The sequence below is a fragment of the Perna viridis genome, chromosome 3 (assembly GCF_037379345.1).
Source record: "Perna viridis isolate PV_CMFRI_1.1 ecotype Kerala chromosome 3, ASM3737934v1, whole genome shotgun sequence".
NCBI classification, from domain to species: domain Eukaryota; kingdom Metazoa; phylum Mollusca; class Bivalvia; order Mytilida; family Mytilidae; genus Perna; species Perna viridis.
Window position 1 is genome coordinate 40,362,856 of NC_142447.1, and position 17,742 is coordinate 40,380,597.

Here is a 17,742-nt window from a genome sequence, read left to right on the forward strand (position 1 = left end):
TCAATTTACTCCCTGTTTTTAGTGGAGCCCGAGTTGCTCATTTACTTTTGTTACTTGGTTCCCTTGACTACTCTTACTTAAGATTTTCTAATCCTTATTCTAAATTGTCACAAAGTTTTAACCAACTAAGCGATTTTGTACTGTTAGAAACTAGAACTGTGGACAACTTCAATGATATTTAGTCAATCAATTAAAACTCACACAAATCATTCATTTAATGCAAAAACATAAATAAGTTAAGAAATAAATATAAACAACATTATAACACTCTAAGGCACTGGAAATTGATTATTTAACAAAAGTATGCAGTAAACGCATATGAAATGCCAAATGGAACACATTAAAGTTGCTTTCACCGAATAGCTTAAATTGCCACGATTATCTTAATTTACCACGCTGTAACCCGTTTGGTAACACCATTGATTCCGTTTGTAATCTGGTGTCCATTCATAATTACAGGTTTGGTATGTGAACCATGAAAACTGGGTCGACGTCTACTGATAGTTTTTATTGGTTGGTTTGATTTGACGGCTTTGATTGGCGAAGACGAAATGGTCTTCTCCAAAGGAATTCTCAATCTCATCACAATACAAACAGTTGTTATTACTGTAAATGATATTAATCCCAAGGACCCAAATACTAGTCCTATCAATATCTCAGCTGTTATTGTAAACCCTGTTGAAACAAAACAAAGTAAAATTGATATAACTTGTGAATGTGTGACTAGAATTAGTTGCAGACTTGTTTCATTTCAAAGCAGAAAAAATATGTTCTTTCATGATATTTTTGGATAGGTTTAAGGGGTTACCAACATCTTCACCACAATTTAATTGGCTCGTTTAAATTTCATGAAATTTTATTTAGTGTTTTTCTTTGATAAAAGAAGCAAAATATAAAAACAAATCAAGAAATTTTAACTACGTGTTTCATGGGAATAAATTCAATGGACATATAATATCTTAATCAACAAAACTTTTAATCACTAAGATGCTTTGAATTTAATATTAGAATGTCACAAAATAAAACGTTTAGATTATTTTTACCGATTTATTTTCCTTAGGTGTCGTGTACCCCTTAAGTATTATTGTCTACAAATATGATCAATTATTATTGTATTAGAATCACAACAATTTGTATTAACTTATTTATTCTTATCGATTGTGCTATAAGAGACACACTATTGTTCATCTATTGAAAAGCGTTTTCAACAAAGTTTCTTATTGCATCACATCTATATACAAAACAAACACTTTCAGTAGTGAACAAAGCCAAAACGACAATCTTTGAAATTCTACATAAAAGTGTAAAAGAATTTCCTGATTGTCGAATCGTCTGATCGTTTGTTATGATATAAAGTTAGTTATATATCATCCTAACCTTCTGCATTAGATTCTGAATTACTGCTAGCATTAGTTGTACTTGTAACATTAGTCGTCGTTGTCGTCGGATTAGGTATACCTCTATAACGTAATAGGAAACCTCTCCTATTTACAGAGCCATCACTCTCGAATGCAACGACTACTGATGTACCATTCGAAGTATAATTGTATGGTGATGTGGTAGGATATTCATTGCATACAACGGTCATTCTATTGTAATCACATCGATGTTCACCTACAAGTCACCAATACAACATTAAATCAGTTTAAGAGTAACCAAGGGAACCCTGATTCCAGCGGAAATCAAAAGAATGCAATCAAGAGACAAAGACCAGACATGGAAAACACAATCACAACAAAAAACATAAAGTAACTAAAATTATACATACAAAGTTACGTAAGTAAATGAGCAATCCGGAAAGTAAATGAGCTACCAAAAACTGGGAGCATGGCTAAACAGTTTTTTTTATTGGAGAGTGCAAGCACAACAGTCATTTTAACCAAAAACGAATATGAGAATACAGCTTTCGTTAATCACAGTCTCATCGAAGTTCATATAAAAGACAAGTCTACATCATTAATTCTATTGTTATCACAACTAAGTTTTTAACATAATTTATTAATAGTTCCACAAGTATTTTGGTATTTTTTTATTTACATTGTTGCTACTAAAAAGTGACTTTAACATCCATTTTATTATAAAGCAGTCACACCACAAACACTTATCAAATATCAATTTTAATGACATCACTGTATTTCTTTTTTTTATGCGCGTGTGTGCTTATGTCACATTAACTAAAAATAGCGTTTATATATATATATGTGACGACTCTATTTGCTAGACTACTCCATCGGATCAAATATCAAATTGATACAGGAAAGATATCTAAACGTATAGAAAGGTCTGAAAAATTGCGATGCAAATTTTTGGTCGTTCTCTCCGAGGGACTCGAACTCGTACCGCTGTGACATCTATGGCAACACCGCTTCCACAAAGTCCAGCGCCCTAGACCACTCGGCCAGCTAAGCTATATAAAAATATAGCTTTCGGTGGCCGGGTCATTCCTCCTCGTAGGATTAATCTAGGGCTGTAACTTAGTACACGATGTATGGTAGTACGGGACAGTTCATTTAGATGTTATTATGTAGGATAGAGGATCAAATTAATGATGCATGTCACAACAAATCAATATTATACAAACGTCTCAGAATGTGACGACTCTATTCGCTACACTGCTCCATCGGATCAAATATCAAATTGATACAGGGAAGATATCTAAACGTATAGAAAGGTCTGAAAAATTCCCAACGAAGTTAGAACTGTCAAATTTGCGATGCAAATTTTTGGTCGTTCCCTCTGAGGGACTCGAACTCGTACCGCTGTGACATCTATGGCAACACCGCCTGCACACACACACACACACACACACACACACATATATATAATACTGAGTAGGGTAAAAAAAATCATTACATGGAACAAGCATAGTTGAACATTGCACAATTTTAAGGATATCCAAAACTACCGGTACAAATATATACTATTAAAAATTATATACTAATAAAAATTGTAATATTTGTACAAAGCAGACAAAAGGAACACATTATATAGCCTTTTATATTTACCGAATGGTGAGTCTCCAATCGAGAAAGTTGGAATTAGAATTATGGGGAAGAATAGAAAATATTCCAATAACCAGTATTTTTGGTATTTTTAGAAACTCACCGTCATAAATTTGATATTTGTCGTAATCACATGATGTAGCATCTTCTATATCACCAAGTATAACATTAATTTCTACAGTCCCTAAATTATAAGCTAGGTTCCATCGACAATTACTGCCACTAGAAGGAATGAATAATAATTAATATGACTGATGGACAGTACGTTATTAAACAAAAACAATGAATAAAATGATTTTTAGTGTTTCCTTTTCAGTTGCATTTATTTCCCTTGGCAAACAAAGTTTAGGGAATAAATGTTCCCTGTCTCTCCGTTTACATATCTTGTAAGCAGAACTTCCATTTGATGTAATTTGATGAAAGTTTAGCGGAAGGATAGAAATTGTATATTGTTACACGAACGGAGATAATTATCTGTATTGTCGGATCCAGAAATGGGGAAAGGTTTCACATGTTCCCATCTCGTTAGCACGACTTCTTCCTTACAAATCAATTGGATGATAATGAATATGAATAGGAAGGTCAGGCATCATACGTTGATTTGCATTTTAAAAAATAAAAATATTTGAAAATAAAAATATTTTCACCATACTGTTGCACTGCATGGTGAAAATAATAAAACTTTTTTATATTTTAAAGTCGAAGTGAAGGTGGGTTGTTCATGTTGTGAGCTTGCTTACACGATTTCTAATTTAATGGAAGAAAAATAACATAACCAATTCATACAACAAATTACATTTATATTTCGACCTTTTATCACGTCTGAAAATGAACGCAATTATCTGACTGCTTTAATTTGGGTGAGCAAAACTATATTCTAAAGTTTTCTAACAATGAAAGTTTAGCTGATATATTTTGAAGAAAAAATCAATGCGAACTTTATGAATTATTCTCTCAGAAAGAAATGTAAAAACAACAAAATATCGGGAAAAATATGGGCATTTTTTTCTCATTTAAATAGTTACAGTTGATTAATATAATAACTTTTATAGTACTGAAATACCACTACATCTTGCGTTTAGTACTGCCGATTTCGTTTTGTACTTTAATCAATAATACTCTGGAATAAAGTTCCTGAAAAGCTGGGGAAATTACCTTTCAAAACAGCTGACCGAGAACTAAGACCCAAAGAAAATACAGACATATCTATTAATAAATAAAGCAAACTGCTAAGCACAAGGTCTTGATATAAGGAGTGACTTTACAATTAATCATGTGTAGAGAAAATGAATGTCTTCATTTTTTACCTTGACTCTTTCTTCCAGGGTCTAGAAAGAAACCTGTCCCATTAAGGGGGGGGGGGGGTTTAAGCATATTTTGTTTATTAGTTCATTCAAAGAAACACAGAAATCCTCTTTAATTTTGACGGTTTAAAAACATTATCTGTTTTCTACAATAAAGGTGTCCGTTTCCGCTTTTCAACATTAATAAAATCTTGTATCATCTTTTGAATTTAATATATTTACAGTTTATAAAACGTCCTGACAAACTTCATAATAATATTTTAACCTATAATATGGTGATGCATAGTCTCCGCTTCAAATATACCCAAAAGACCTGTATCGGACGGATCAGAACTTGGGTTACACCTGTTATTCTGTATTGGCTTAGTTTGCCAATTAAAATTTGTTAAGTAAATATTAAAGAAGTTATTTGATAATTTGCTCTATACAGTATGTTCGCATACACACCTTGGATATTTTTCAGGAAAGTTGGGACTAGATAAGAATTGGTACTCCTCCGTGATCGTTCTATCTTCTCTGTTAGTACACCCAGTACTAGCTGAAAAAAAAAGAAATAGCCACAGCGTTGATAAATTCAATAAACGTCTCAGAATGTGACGATTCTATTCGCTACACTGCTCCATCGGATCTAATTGATACAGGGAAGATAACGTTAACTTATAGAAGGTGTGGAAAATTCCCAAAGATGTTAGAACTGTCAAATTTGCGATGCAAATTTTTGGTCATTCTCTCCGCGGGACTCGAACTCGTACCGCTGCGACATCTATGGCAACACCGCCTGCACTGAGTCCAGCGGCGTAGACCACTCGACCAGCTAGGGGAGATATATATATACACTCAGATTTTTCAAAATATATTAAATTTTAAAAGCAGATATGGAATTAAATAATACCCCAAAAGTACAATATCATCAATAAAATGTAGATACTGTAAATTGTCTTTAATTACGAGAATAGTTATGTTAAACAAACTTCGTCAGTTTCATTACCATAATTTTTAGCTGCTAAATATTCCAACTTGAATCCTGATTTCTCTGTTGTCGAGTCTGTTTTCATTTCTACCCGAATGTATCTTTGAGTCGTGGAATAATGTACTGGTGCAGAAGGAGTTCCACAGTTCGAAAATAACGTAGATGTCGCGTCCACTGCTGTAAATAAAAAAAATAATTTGGTGATGGCTCTATTTTTTTTGCTTTGTTATAATGATTTACTTGGTTTATTCACGATTATTTAAGATTATCCGAAATTGGTGTATTATACAAATTATTCATTATATGCACTTTTGTTAACAATATATTAAGAAACGCATTGGTTTCTTCAATTAAAACAACTAGACTTGTTAAGCACCAATACAGACAGGAAAACACGCTTTTGACATTCTAGTTAAACCTGTACAAAAACAAAGTTAAAAATTCAAAATTCCACTATAACTATCAAATATTCCATTTTTTCTGCTTTTGAATTTAAGAAAAATACAACAATATTTACACAAAGGCAAGTGTGATTTACATTGCTGAAAAAAAATTCAAAAGAAAAAAGTTTCTCAATAGTTTAAAATTGATACAAAATACTTATTTGAAAAATATGTTAAATGGTTTAGATAAATTTATACCATTTAAGTAACTAGACCTATCAAGTACTATAAATGATTAAACTTATTATACGTCGCTTCTTGGTGGAATACTTTATATTACTTATTACCATAGTACTATACAATTGCCAAGTATTTTACAATAAAGATAATCGTAAACATATATTTACTGTTGTTTGGCGTGTTAAAACGGACAAAAAGAAGGTTCTCTATAGAGTAGACACGGCTTTATAGATAAGTGGTAAAATTAATGGAGTGACAATGACGACATGATGCTATTTGTTAACAATATCCTTGAAGAATCGAAATGTAGTACAATATATGAATTACTGCCCTCATTTCTTTAGTTTTTAAGAGTACAGACTCTGTCTATTCAATACAAAAAGGTAATCAACTTAAATTGAGTAATTCATGTTAAACACGAAATGTTTGTCTTTTTTTTTGTTAAATAATGTACTTTTCTCAATAGCATTTGAACACAACGACATTAACCCCAATATGGTACTGAAGAACTACTAAGCATACCCATTGTTTAACCAAAATTGTGCCCTACATTCATTACTAAATACTATGTTTTGTTCAAAATTAAGGTCCTGTTCTTTCACATAAATAGAACGGACCTTCTCATTTTAATACTCAGTGAATCGGGTGTAAAGATTGAAACACTGGAAAAGTAATCTTTTATCTTGCACACTTTTTTACAGTTACGGTTGGAAATCTTCTTATGGCTGAATACCCAGTTTTGATTTTAGGTATACCAAACGTCTCTCTCGCTCTTTCTTAAAAAGTACTTAAAAGCAAATGCAATTTAACAGTTATATTCACATACAACCGACAATAAAAGAATGCAGATATTGAATAAATGAAACTTACAATCATACAGTGATATAGTATCACCAGGACACGCTATATCGTAGGTGAGGAACACAAGCAACTGTAGACTATCGTCACCAGAGTCTATAATCCACCAACAATCTACATTCCTGACAAAATTAAAAGAATCATAACTCAATGATAAAAACCGATCAAGTACTAAAATAGTTTTCTGACCATTGATAAGTGCCAATGTTGACCTTACTGTGTGACAAAGCAACTACTTATTTTTGATACAAATGACAGAGATTTTATTCAAAGAGAATTTTCTTGGTCTAAGTGGAGTTGATAAACTTTCATTAAAATCTTAGAAGCTAACGCATGAAAGAAATAAAAAGGTCGTATAATTCTCTCATAAAAAGACTCAGAAAGTTTGCCATGTACATTAAAAAGTAATGAGTTTTGATTTGATCATTTTAAGATTAAAATCAACATATGAAATGGCGTCGGGCAAGTAGTAGAGTTTTGTATTATTGATCTTTTTCACCGTTGACGCCTTACTTATAAAGTCCTTCTGAGTGAATCAAGATGTTGGGTTGAAAAGATATCCCTTAATTTTTCAGGATTTATCAGGAAAACATTTATACCTGATCTTGTAGATGAATACTGTGCGCATTAATGATATTCATGTCTTTAAAGCAAAACATCAAATTAAAAAAATATCATGTTAACGGTGAAACGAGTTTAATAATAATAATAATAATAATAACAATAATTTAAAAAAATAATAATACAGAGAGAAAAAAGATTGAAATACTGTACTAGCACTTGTGAATCAAGCAGTGTAGATTACACAATTATACTAGTCAAATTAATTTGAATATTCTGAGTTTATTTTTTCTAGTAAAAATATAAATATAAGGGAAGATAAACAGAACATTTTTATTTGCAATATAAAGAAAAAATGTGACAAATGACGTCAATGAAAACAATGAAAATGGACAGATGAGTGAACATTTAATACAGTAATAAGGTATCAAAATATGGCCAAGAGTGCCGAAAACAAACATATTTAACGAGCGTGTGGAGATTGTTCCGTCGTGAGTTAAATCTTCAAGCATGCTTAGCACGAGTAATTATATTTTGGTTATTCGTGATAACCAATTGAGTATCCTATTTATATATAGAATTTCTCCATAATTTATTGCTATTTTCAACAGTGCATAGAATTAGGCTATGAATATGGCCCAAAATATCAACTTTGCCGAGAATTGCATGTTTTGTAGTTTTTGCGACTATATTTACATTTAGAAAATGTCCACATCCGATAAACAACTTCATATTTTCACATATGATAAACTATGTATTATTTCCAAGTTTACAATACAGTTGTTTACGCTATATAGACGACGTATTATCTTTAAACAATCCTAATTTTGGGGATTTGAAACATTGCATCTACCTCAAAGAACTTGAGATAAAGGATACTACAGACACTGTGAAGTCAGCCTCATATCTTGACCTGGTTTTTTTTGTTTTGTTTTTAGATATTCTTGTAAGTCGCCCGCTTTCTTTCGTAGTACTGATTTTTTTTCAAATTTTATCGTCGCCTCCTTTTTAATGATCATTTTCTTTAGATGATTAATGTTTTTTCTGATTTTGTGGACATTAAGAACGTATACAAAAGTTATCAAGTAGCTCAAACATTTAAAGCCCTTATGAGGTACTTATTCATTTAAAATGTTCGAAATTTGTTTTCTGGAAAACTTTATGACTGTATTAAGTTTATAAATAGAATTTTTTTTTGAAGTTTTCACATATATGTAATTATGTAGAATACATTTTATAATAGCTATTGTCATTGAAACTAATTCTATACTTAGCAAACAGTTTTTTCCTCGATTGTCATTTTTCAAACAACTGGTCCTTACTTTTCATATGTTCCTGTGCCTCCGTTATAACCGGGTGACGTCATAGACAACAATTCCGTTGGAATGGCGGTAAAATTCCGATCGTCTGCTGAGCACGACTGGCTGCTTGCTGAAATATTCAAACACATCCTGTCTGGTTTCCTGTATACTCCATTTGGACAAACCCATTTGACATTTCCCTTTGACTTCAAGTATTTTGTTCTAACCTTTATTTACAATTAAAGACAGGAAATACACTAAAGTAGTGATTTTATTCGATTCGCGTAGGATGCAACTTTACACCATTTCCTTGATTGCCTGCGTTAGTATCTTCCGCTTTTGAAATCAATGAAGTCATATGGTAGGTAAAATATAAGTCTGTTAGTTTTTGTCTTTAACAAGTAAATGAATTGTAATGATTTTAAGTATATTTTCTACAATTACTGAAGAGTGATTTATATTTTCATCCCACTAAAACGAACCACAGTATTTTTTCATAATTAATAAATCAAAAGCTTACATAAAAAATGAAACCAAAATCCCAAAACAGATTCTTCAGAATCAAAACTAGAAAAAGGTAAGAAAGAAATTCAAGAAGTAAAAAAAAAAAAAATAAAGATTCACTTGTTTTTACCATGAACGATGACAATAACACTTACCGTAAAATAAATTCTTGATACAGTAGAAAACGATGAACTCAAAGGTTATCAGTTTCAAACCAACAGAACTAATTGTCATTCTCTAGTACTGGAAAAAGATCAGCTCAAAGTCAATGAGTAAATAAAGTAATGAAGCCACTTGACTATGATGTATAGAAGTTCCGATGTTAAAATACGATTCCGAAGAACATTTTTGTCTTTTATACAGCACACGGAAGATGATCGAGATACTTCCGAGCCTCTATTTAAATTCAAAACCACTATGCAGAATACATGTATGAACATACCCCATAAGTAATTATTCTCCCCGTTATTAGACCGCTTTGAATTGAAATGAAAACATAGTGATTTTAGAGTCAATGCGGCATGCAATTATTGTCACAGGTCGTTGTGATATAAGCAAGGTATTAAACGGTTCTATTGACAATGGTAGATTTTGTATATCAAACTGATCAATAAGAGAACACAACGATTAAAATCATACCTTTAATCAAAACTTGATAAAAAGTTGGTGAAATAACACAAAATTCATTGTTTTTAAACATCTTGGGGTTCAAATCGGGCACCTGCGTGAATGAAAGTATTAATGGTAGTATTTCGTTATGGACTGCTAGAGGTCCATCGCACAAAACTACGTGATGAATGGAAGTAAACTATCCGTGGTAGATACCAACTTGATAAGATTTAAACAGATTACGGTGTACAGAATTGTGTACCCGCAATGATTCAGTTATAATGGGTTCTTTAATATGCAAACTTCTAATTCATTATTACAGACTTAAAGGAAACAAAGATAGGTGACTTATTGTATGATATATATTGTGATTTTGTAGTACACGTATACAGACTGCAAAACAATACTGCCTAAAACTCTGAGGTTACTCAATATTTCCATGGTATAAACAATAATTATACAAACAATAAATATGTCATTGTATGCAACTTTTGGGATTAAACTGTGCAAGTATGAACAGTCACTGAAAGAAGCTACTGGCAAAACTAAATCAGTACCACAATAATGATAGTGATCAAAATAGTCTTAATTTTAACAAGTTAAAGATACTATCTTGCAAAATATTTATTACGCCCTTATAAATGTCTCAATGTATGTTCTTATGTCTCCCAAACCAAATAACATTATTTCATTTTAGTTTTTCGCGAAATCTTTCATTGGTAGCTATTAATTTAGTTTCACTGTAATTCTTAATTTAATGTAACATTTTAACAATTAAAATTTTCAACATTGATTTTTTTTAAACATTCGATTGTTGTTGCTTACCCAAAAGAATGAATGCAAAGGTGGAAACATTTATTCTTTTCTTTTAACTGATTCGACTTTTTAAGAGAGACCAACGGTGAGTTTGGTATTCCTTTGGAGCATACGTAACAACATATTGACAAAACAAGCGATAAAGTGAAATTTTTATAGTAAATGTTTCTGCCATTACAAAACACTGCAGGTGTATTTCCAAATAGTCTGTTCATTTAAACAATTGCAGAAACGTGTTATTTAATATAATTTTTCCTCTATGATTTGGTCGTTTTATCTACTTCTTGGACGGCTAGATATTTGAGATAATCACACCATGGACGATATGAAAAATTTTTTGTTGCGCTTTGTTGTTGTGTGATTATGTATCATTTTCTATAAAACTTTATAAGCGACATTGTGACTTTTCTAATGTTGTTCTCTCGGCAACATCGCCATAATTTCCGCCACAACAGATACTTAATTTCAAGCGGCCATAATAATTCTCATGAATCATAGAGAAAAAGGTCTTATAACTCGTGAAAATTGAATATCGCGTAATATCAACTCGCTTATTTAATTTCAACATCATAACAAACTCGCCCAGGCTCGTTTGATATGATGTTGAAATTAAATGCAACTGCCACTGAATGGTAATATGTTCCAACTTTTATCTCCGGTATCATAGAGATAAAGCAAAACTGACGAATTTTATGAATGAACCACCAATCGATAAAGTGAAGGTCACCGACTGAAATAAGTTTATTGATGTGTTTTCATTACACAGGAAACACTTGTTAAAGTCTGTACAGTGGTTGGAGTCTTTCGTTTACACGAAATTAATTTTTCTAAGTGGTTGCTCTTGGACAAACAAATTTTGATTAATTAGATATTTTTACACACAATTTGATATTTCAGTATTAACCCTTTAACAACAATTATTTACGAGGACATACCATATAATGTGACACTGTCGTTACACACTATAATTTTGACAAAACGTTAGTCTAATATGGTTGTACTGCCCAATTTCTCTCAGTTAACAGTTAATTTGTTCTTAAAAGGTAAACCTATTGTCGATTATAAAGACTAACTTTAATACATTGACTTTCATCCTGTAGTCCTTGACATTTTCGCAATGTTTTCTATAATATGTCATTATGAAGCCCCTGTTTATAGTTTGTGGTTTGCGGAAACCGTTATCCGTGAAATAATTTGGTCTTTTATTATATGGCAGTTTATAGCTTGATAACACAGTTGTGTGTATATTCTTAAATTAAATTAATTAATGATAAAAAACAGATTAACAAATCAGAATAATTAAATGAGGAATTCATCCGTCTTCTTTTTGTATCTACAAAGTCCCCTTCTGGTGGTAAAATTCCCTTGAAACAATTAGATTAGTGTAGCCTACTACTATATTGTAGTAGTCATTGAACTGTGTTTCAATTCATGGAAAAAGGTGCGTTTTTAGTGAATCGGAAATAATGTATTCGACCTATTATATTTTGTTTCTTCATTTTAGCTTTTTTATTCCTATTTTAAAACAATAGAAAACAGCGTTAAGAAAAATGATTTACCTTTGACTCGCCTATATACTCCAGTAAATATTAATATATCTCCTCTGGTAATGATATTGTAATGATTTTATAATTATTTTCCGTATTTACAGAAACACCCGTGTCCACTTACAGTTATGTGTCATAATAACTTAATTATGTTAGTTGCACCCAATCTTATGTTTAAAAATAATCCTAAAGAACTGCAGTGTTTATATGTACCGGTCTTTTTCTGGCCTCGATCACGACATCCTCTCAGTTAAGTAGTTAAACTTCAATTAAGATAACTATTAGTACGAATTTGAGACCAGACTATTGAAAAGAACGATAAATTTGATCAATAATGACAATGCCTAATTACAAGTCATCTCACAACTACTGTGGTCCTCGTGTTTAGCCTCGACCAAAAGATTAGATGCTGATAATGACGTTGTCTTACCTTTCTTAGCTGTATTATAGATCTTTTCAACTATTTACTGGTTCTACTGATACCCTCATTGCCGAATTCTATTATATACCCATTAAATTTACTTCATAACACCTGTTTGCAAACGGCTATGCTTGAATACACTGTTTGAACATTACATTATTTTCAGTAAATTAAATTTATTTCACATCTCTATTTGGGCTGTCATATGCATTATAAGTTTTTATCGGTCTTCATTACATTAGCATAATTGATGCACCTTTAACTTTTATAACGAAATATACATTGAATTAAGAGATTAGAGACGTCTGTGTATCGGTGTATACCACTCTCTGTATGATAACTAGCACGTTGGTACAAATGTAAGGAACACTCGACCGAAATTATCCAGATAAGGAAATCAGCGATTTGATTAAGAATGTGAAATATTTTTTTAATTGGGTGGTCTAGTACGGCTATTTGTAGCCACTTATTATGTAGAGTATGCCAGTTCAGTTGTCTTCCACTTTCCATCTAGACTGGGTCGAGTTTGACCTTTGTTTAGTGTTTATATCTTGGGGTAAATATATTCGATTGTATAACAATATTAATGACTTTTCTATTCATCAAAGTAAAACCAATGTCAGTCGATATTTTGATCATGAACGGTCTCGTTTACTTTTGTACTATGTATATCAAGATCAAAAGACACTGCACCCTACGAGCTTACACTAGTGTTGATCAATTTGAAGTATAAACTCAATACGTGCATAGAAATAATAATTACAAATAATTAAATTCAATTATCAAGTATAGGAAATAAAATCTAGCGAATCATGGTTAAAAAGATTCTAAAAATCAACAATCAAGAAACACAGATGTGGCAAATAAAACAGTAAATCTGAAACAACAAACAGCAGAAACAAAACAAAAATTATCAAAATAATGAGAAACTCTGGCTCCATCCAACATTTGGAGTATGAAACGTGTATACCGGGATGCAAGCGTTCTTTCCTCTGGCTTGAACACCTGCTAATTTGCCAGGGTGCTATGTTGGGTAATATGGCGACAACTAACTCCACGATGATTGCAATATATATATATCAATTAGATGTAGATAAACACGCCATGTGGGTTGGTAACTTTGTGACCGTAAAGATTTGTTTAAAGTTTTTTAGATAATATCAATTTAGATATTGGAAAATAACCATGACAGTTGATAAATTTCTTTAAAAAAAAATACACATAAAATGTATACCACTTCTTGAGTAACAAAAAGTCACGGCAACTCCGAATGTTTGTTTTGACCAGTGTAATTATTGATGTTTAACAACCATCAGAAAAGGTTTTGTTTATAGATATTATGTACCTCACCACGTAACATTTCAATGTAAAAAAATTGCAATTTAAAAAATACAATTTTTTTTAATTTAAAAAATTGAAGCAACCGCAAGAAAACATGTAAATAAACATATAATGTTAGTCATTAACATATCGGTATGTTGCTTGAAGTAAGTGTGGCAGAGTTAAACTTTATAGTTTTTATTTTTAAGTAATAATTTTCATTTCCGTAACATTGTACTTGTATTTATATGATTTGTTTTTATTGCATATACTTGTATGATTAGTACATGTCCATTTAATACATATTTCTTTCAGTGGTAGTCTAAGTTCATTGATTTCTATTGGTCGTTTTCAGGGTCAGTGTTCAGGGTCATTTTTTAAAAATTTCGGCGGGTTTCCTTTGTTCAGTTTTGGTATTGTCTTCGAACTGTTGACATTGTTCATTGTACAGTGCTTATTGAAATTTGCCAGTCTAGTTTAGAGATCATTTCTGTATTTAAGGTTTGTGCATTTACTTTAATATCTTTAACCTCACTAATATGCATTTCTTCTGTTTAATTGTTACGAATGAATAAATAGTTAAAAAGACCGTTTTAGCGTATGAAAAGTGCGTGGTACCGTGTGCGTATGGCATTAAACTAGTTTAAAACTTAAATCGGCAATGGTATCAAATGAATTTCCCGTAAAAGCTCTAAATTCATTTTGATCGCTTTATAAAGGTTAAATGTGTTAAGGCTAGAAACCACTAATTCCACTTCTCATAGGCTTCTATGCTAATTTCACAATATTCAATGGCTTCTCTGGACTTCACCTTAACTTTGACCCGCAGAGGACTATATATCAGCATGATTCTACATGTCTGCTCACAATCCTCAGAATGACATGTGGGGTTAGCAGACTTGCAGTGCAGTACTGGTCACCGGAAGTGAAGGGTCTATAAATAGCATGGGAAATCCCAGTATTTTCACAAGATAGGGGTATATTTAGAAATCATTATGGAGATTAGGCTTCACATCACAAGAAGCAAAATGCATCTATAAGATGTACAGAAATATTTTTCCTTTCAGAAACTGTTTAAATTTTTAAAATAAAATAAGAACTTTTTTCACAGCACTATGAGGAACAGGGGGTAATTTCTGCGTAGGACTATTTTTGCGTAGGTTCCAAATGCGCATTGGTTGCATTGGTGGTCTGTAACCTAAATAGTTGAAAATATCAATTGCCGCAAATAAAGAAGATTGAGATTGTTTATTTTAACATTAAATAACTCTATGAATTTAATGTAGTGCATTTATTTCTTTTACCGCATTATTTATGAATCCATCATTTGTTCTCTTTAGGTGGACATGGCACATGCAAGATGAAATAGTTGTTATTCACAAAGCATTTGCACCTCATGCAGGGTATGTAGTTCATGTTATATTTTTTGCCATTTTATCAGTTTTGTATAAGTAGTTCTAGTTAAAGTCGCTAGAATATCGTTAAGTACTGTTTTATTTGCATTCTGCATTATTTATTTATTTCGCCTATATTTCACAGTAAATCCGTATTTTTGCTGTATTTGATAACGAGATGCGTATACGAAAGACGTGCATTTTATTTTTGGTATGTTTCATGTTAAGTTCAGAATACAAAGTAACTATTTTTAATCTTATGTATAAGTCATTGAAATAACATATTATACATGTATGTGTTGAACTGATATCGTATACTATGATAAAGAATCCTTTACTTTCTCTACGATTTGATAATTTAACATGTTTTACATGTTTATTGTTAAATTGCACTAAGTATTCTTTATTATTGTTTCAGTGCTTTTATTGTGAATTGCAAATTATGAATGGAATAAAAGAATCCAAACCACCTGTACTTAGTTACTAGAAGCCATGTTACATATGTGCAATCAGTTTTGAGTATTTGTCATGTGATTTTCTAGAACTGTGAAAATTAAAAAAAAACGAATTTGACTTCATTTATTGACTTTCTATCACCGGTTGTTTCATAAAACTTTCTCTTTTTTGTTGTTGATTCGTTCAAGGAATGATATGTATGCTATAATCTATGTTTTCTGTAAATCAATCACACCCGTTTCTTTAGAAAGGAGTAGATTTCCAGGCGAATTCTCAATAAATTTACTACTTCAGTGTTTCATCATTACCTTTCGATAAATATGGGTTTAATTTCACCACAAAGTCCCTACAGAATACAGACAGAACTGTGTATCTAGAATCAATTTAATGCAAAATATGCCCTAGATATGAGAAAGTTACATTAATTTTATGTAAAATTAAATCAAATTTAAACCTGACTTTTACTATACAGTTTTTACCAATTCCATATTTTAAGTGATGCCCCTTGTGAATAAACCTTAAGAAATCAAGCAGTTTTATGCATCACCCTGTGCGGTTCAAAAGCTGATTCTGATTCTTTTATTTACACTCAGACACAAGTTATCTTTTACAACTTTCAAAACAGGGTCATGCGGCATTTTTTGTTCATTTTCATGGCTTTTTTACATACAATGTGAAAATATGGTAAATTGGAACAGCAAATAAAAAACTGGCATATTCTGAAGTGCAAAATGATTTTTTTTTCAAATTATACTAAATTGAAAAAAAATTATTCAATCCCTTGGCCACTTGCCTTCTCTTCTTGCAGATTGTTCTCCCCCAAACGAGGCGGTCCTTGTGACGTCATGAATATTTACTATATTTATACATATAGACTAGCAACAATGGGAACTAAAAAAACAACTTCAGATGCAGAAGGGAGATTTTGCTCTTGAAAAAAATTGCCGGAATTGTAGTCATACGCAACTCAAAGTAGTTCTATCCACCAAGTGGCGCTAAAAACTTTGGTTAGATATCACTAGAAAAAAAGAACAATTCCTCAGTCAAGAATTTTGGCGCAAAGCGAGGAGCAAGAAAAAAAGTAATGGTGAATATTTCAACCAGTAAAACTATTTTCAGAATCGGATAATCGGTCAAAATTCCGGACAGATTCTTCCGCCTAGTGCCTCCGAGGTTTTTCTTCAGTGTAACTAGAAAGACTGAGGAGTTCCAATTGAGACTAGCACATCAATTGGAATAGAGTTCACCTTTAAGGTATGGGAAACAACTCAAAACGATTTCCCAACTACGTTTCTTAATGTACTCTCTGTACAATCAATAAAACAAAACAAGAGAGGAAAATCAAGTTAAAGATTTCAATTTTTTTTAATAGAAAATGAATTTGAATTTTAGTTATCTAGGTCCAGCCATGTTTTAAATTCATTACCAATTGTACAGGTTTATCTATTGTCAGAAGGAAAATTGTCGTGAAATTAAGTTCATATGTTTCAACAAGTGATAATGAACTTGAAAATACAAAATTGCAAATCATATATATATATCAAATTTCGATATGCTGTACACGTGCTACAAGGAGTAACCTCTCATCAGTAGCATTAAAATCAAATATGATATAGGAATTCGATCTCAATTAAAAAACTTGTCTACAAGAAAAAGAGTTTTGGAAACTTCTGGCTGTGTATATGGCAAAAATATCTGCACAATGCTGCTATGATACTTGTATAAAACAACGAACTCATTGAAACACGCAACTGAATAAGCATTATAATCCAGGAACCAAGTCACCATACTATTTGTCTTCCTATTAGTATTTTTATAACTGTGAACTGACTCTCAAATATGATTGGACCGACTCAAATTAGCACTATCAGTGAAATCTACTGTATGAACAGATTCTCAAATATGATTGGACCGACTCAAATCGGTACTATCAGTGAAATCTAATGTGCTTCTCAACTCTACCATATAAATCATACATTTCTTCTGCATAGTGTGCACTCGTCGTGTTATAAATGATAAAAATCTGTGAACATAATTATTTAATTGATCAAATTGT

At 31.6% G+C, this 17,742-nt stretch overlaps 1 protein-coding gene and 1 long non-coding RNA gene across 5 annotated transcripts; one reads left to right on the plus strand and one right to left on the minus strand.

The window, feature by feature from the left end:
- Window positions 1-200: 200 nt before the first annotated feature.
- LOC148622247 (tolloid-like protein 2) lies at window positions 201-12,675 on the minus strand. 4 transcript variants are annotated; one of them, XM_088571952.1, is made up of 9 exons: window positions 12,526-12,675; window positions 9,279-9,366; window positions 8,641-8,749; window positions 6,770-6,879; window positions 5,295-5,453; window positions 4,754-4,844; window positions 3,106-3,224; window positions 1,378-1,614; window positions 201-675 (listed from the first exon to the last, which is right to left on the minus strand). In XM_088571952.1, exons 2-9 carry the CDS (start codon window positions 9,355-9,357, stop codon window positions 389-391), a joined length of 1,191 nt encoding a protein of 396 aa, XP_088428078.1. In that variant the 5' UTR covers window positions 9,358-9,366; window positions 12,526-12,675; the 3' UTR covers window positions 201-388. The 4 variants fall into 4 exon arrangements, with proteins under 4 accessions (XP_088428078.1, XP_088428079.1, XP_088428081.1 ...); XM_088571953.1 differs by lacking the exon at window positions 12,526-12,675 and adding an exon at window positions 12,309-12,365; XM_088571955.1 differs by lacking the exon at window positions 12,526-12,675 and adding an exon at window positions 12,220-12,342.
- LOC148622248 (uncharacterized) lies at window positions 8,766-16,138 on the plus strand. The gene is made up of 3 exons (XR_015920611.1): window positions 8,766-8,980; window positions 15,177-15,239; window positions 15,649-16,138. It is a non-coding gene; the product is annotated as an uncharacterized LOC148622248 (long non-coding RNA).
- Window positions 16,139-17,742: the final 1,604 nt, after the last annotated feature.

Excerpts from the sequence above, each read along its gene's own strand:
- LOC148622247 (XM_088571952.1), bottom strand. The coding sequence starts at position 9,357 with ATGACAATTAGTTCTGTTGGTTTGAAACTGATAACCTTTGAGTTCATC. Across the intron at positions 3,225-4,753 it reads TTTCCTGAAAAATATCCAAG|TGGCAGTAATTGTCGATGGA; the intron begins GTGTGTATGCGA and ends CATTCCTTCTAG. Across the intron at positions 1,615-3,105 it reads CAAATATCAAATTTATGACG|GTGAACATCGATGTGATTAC; the intron begins GTGAGTTTCTAA and ends GGTGACTTGTAG.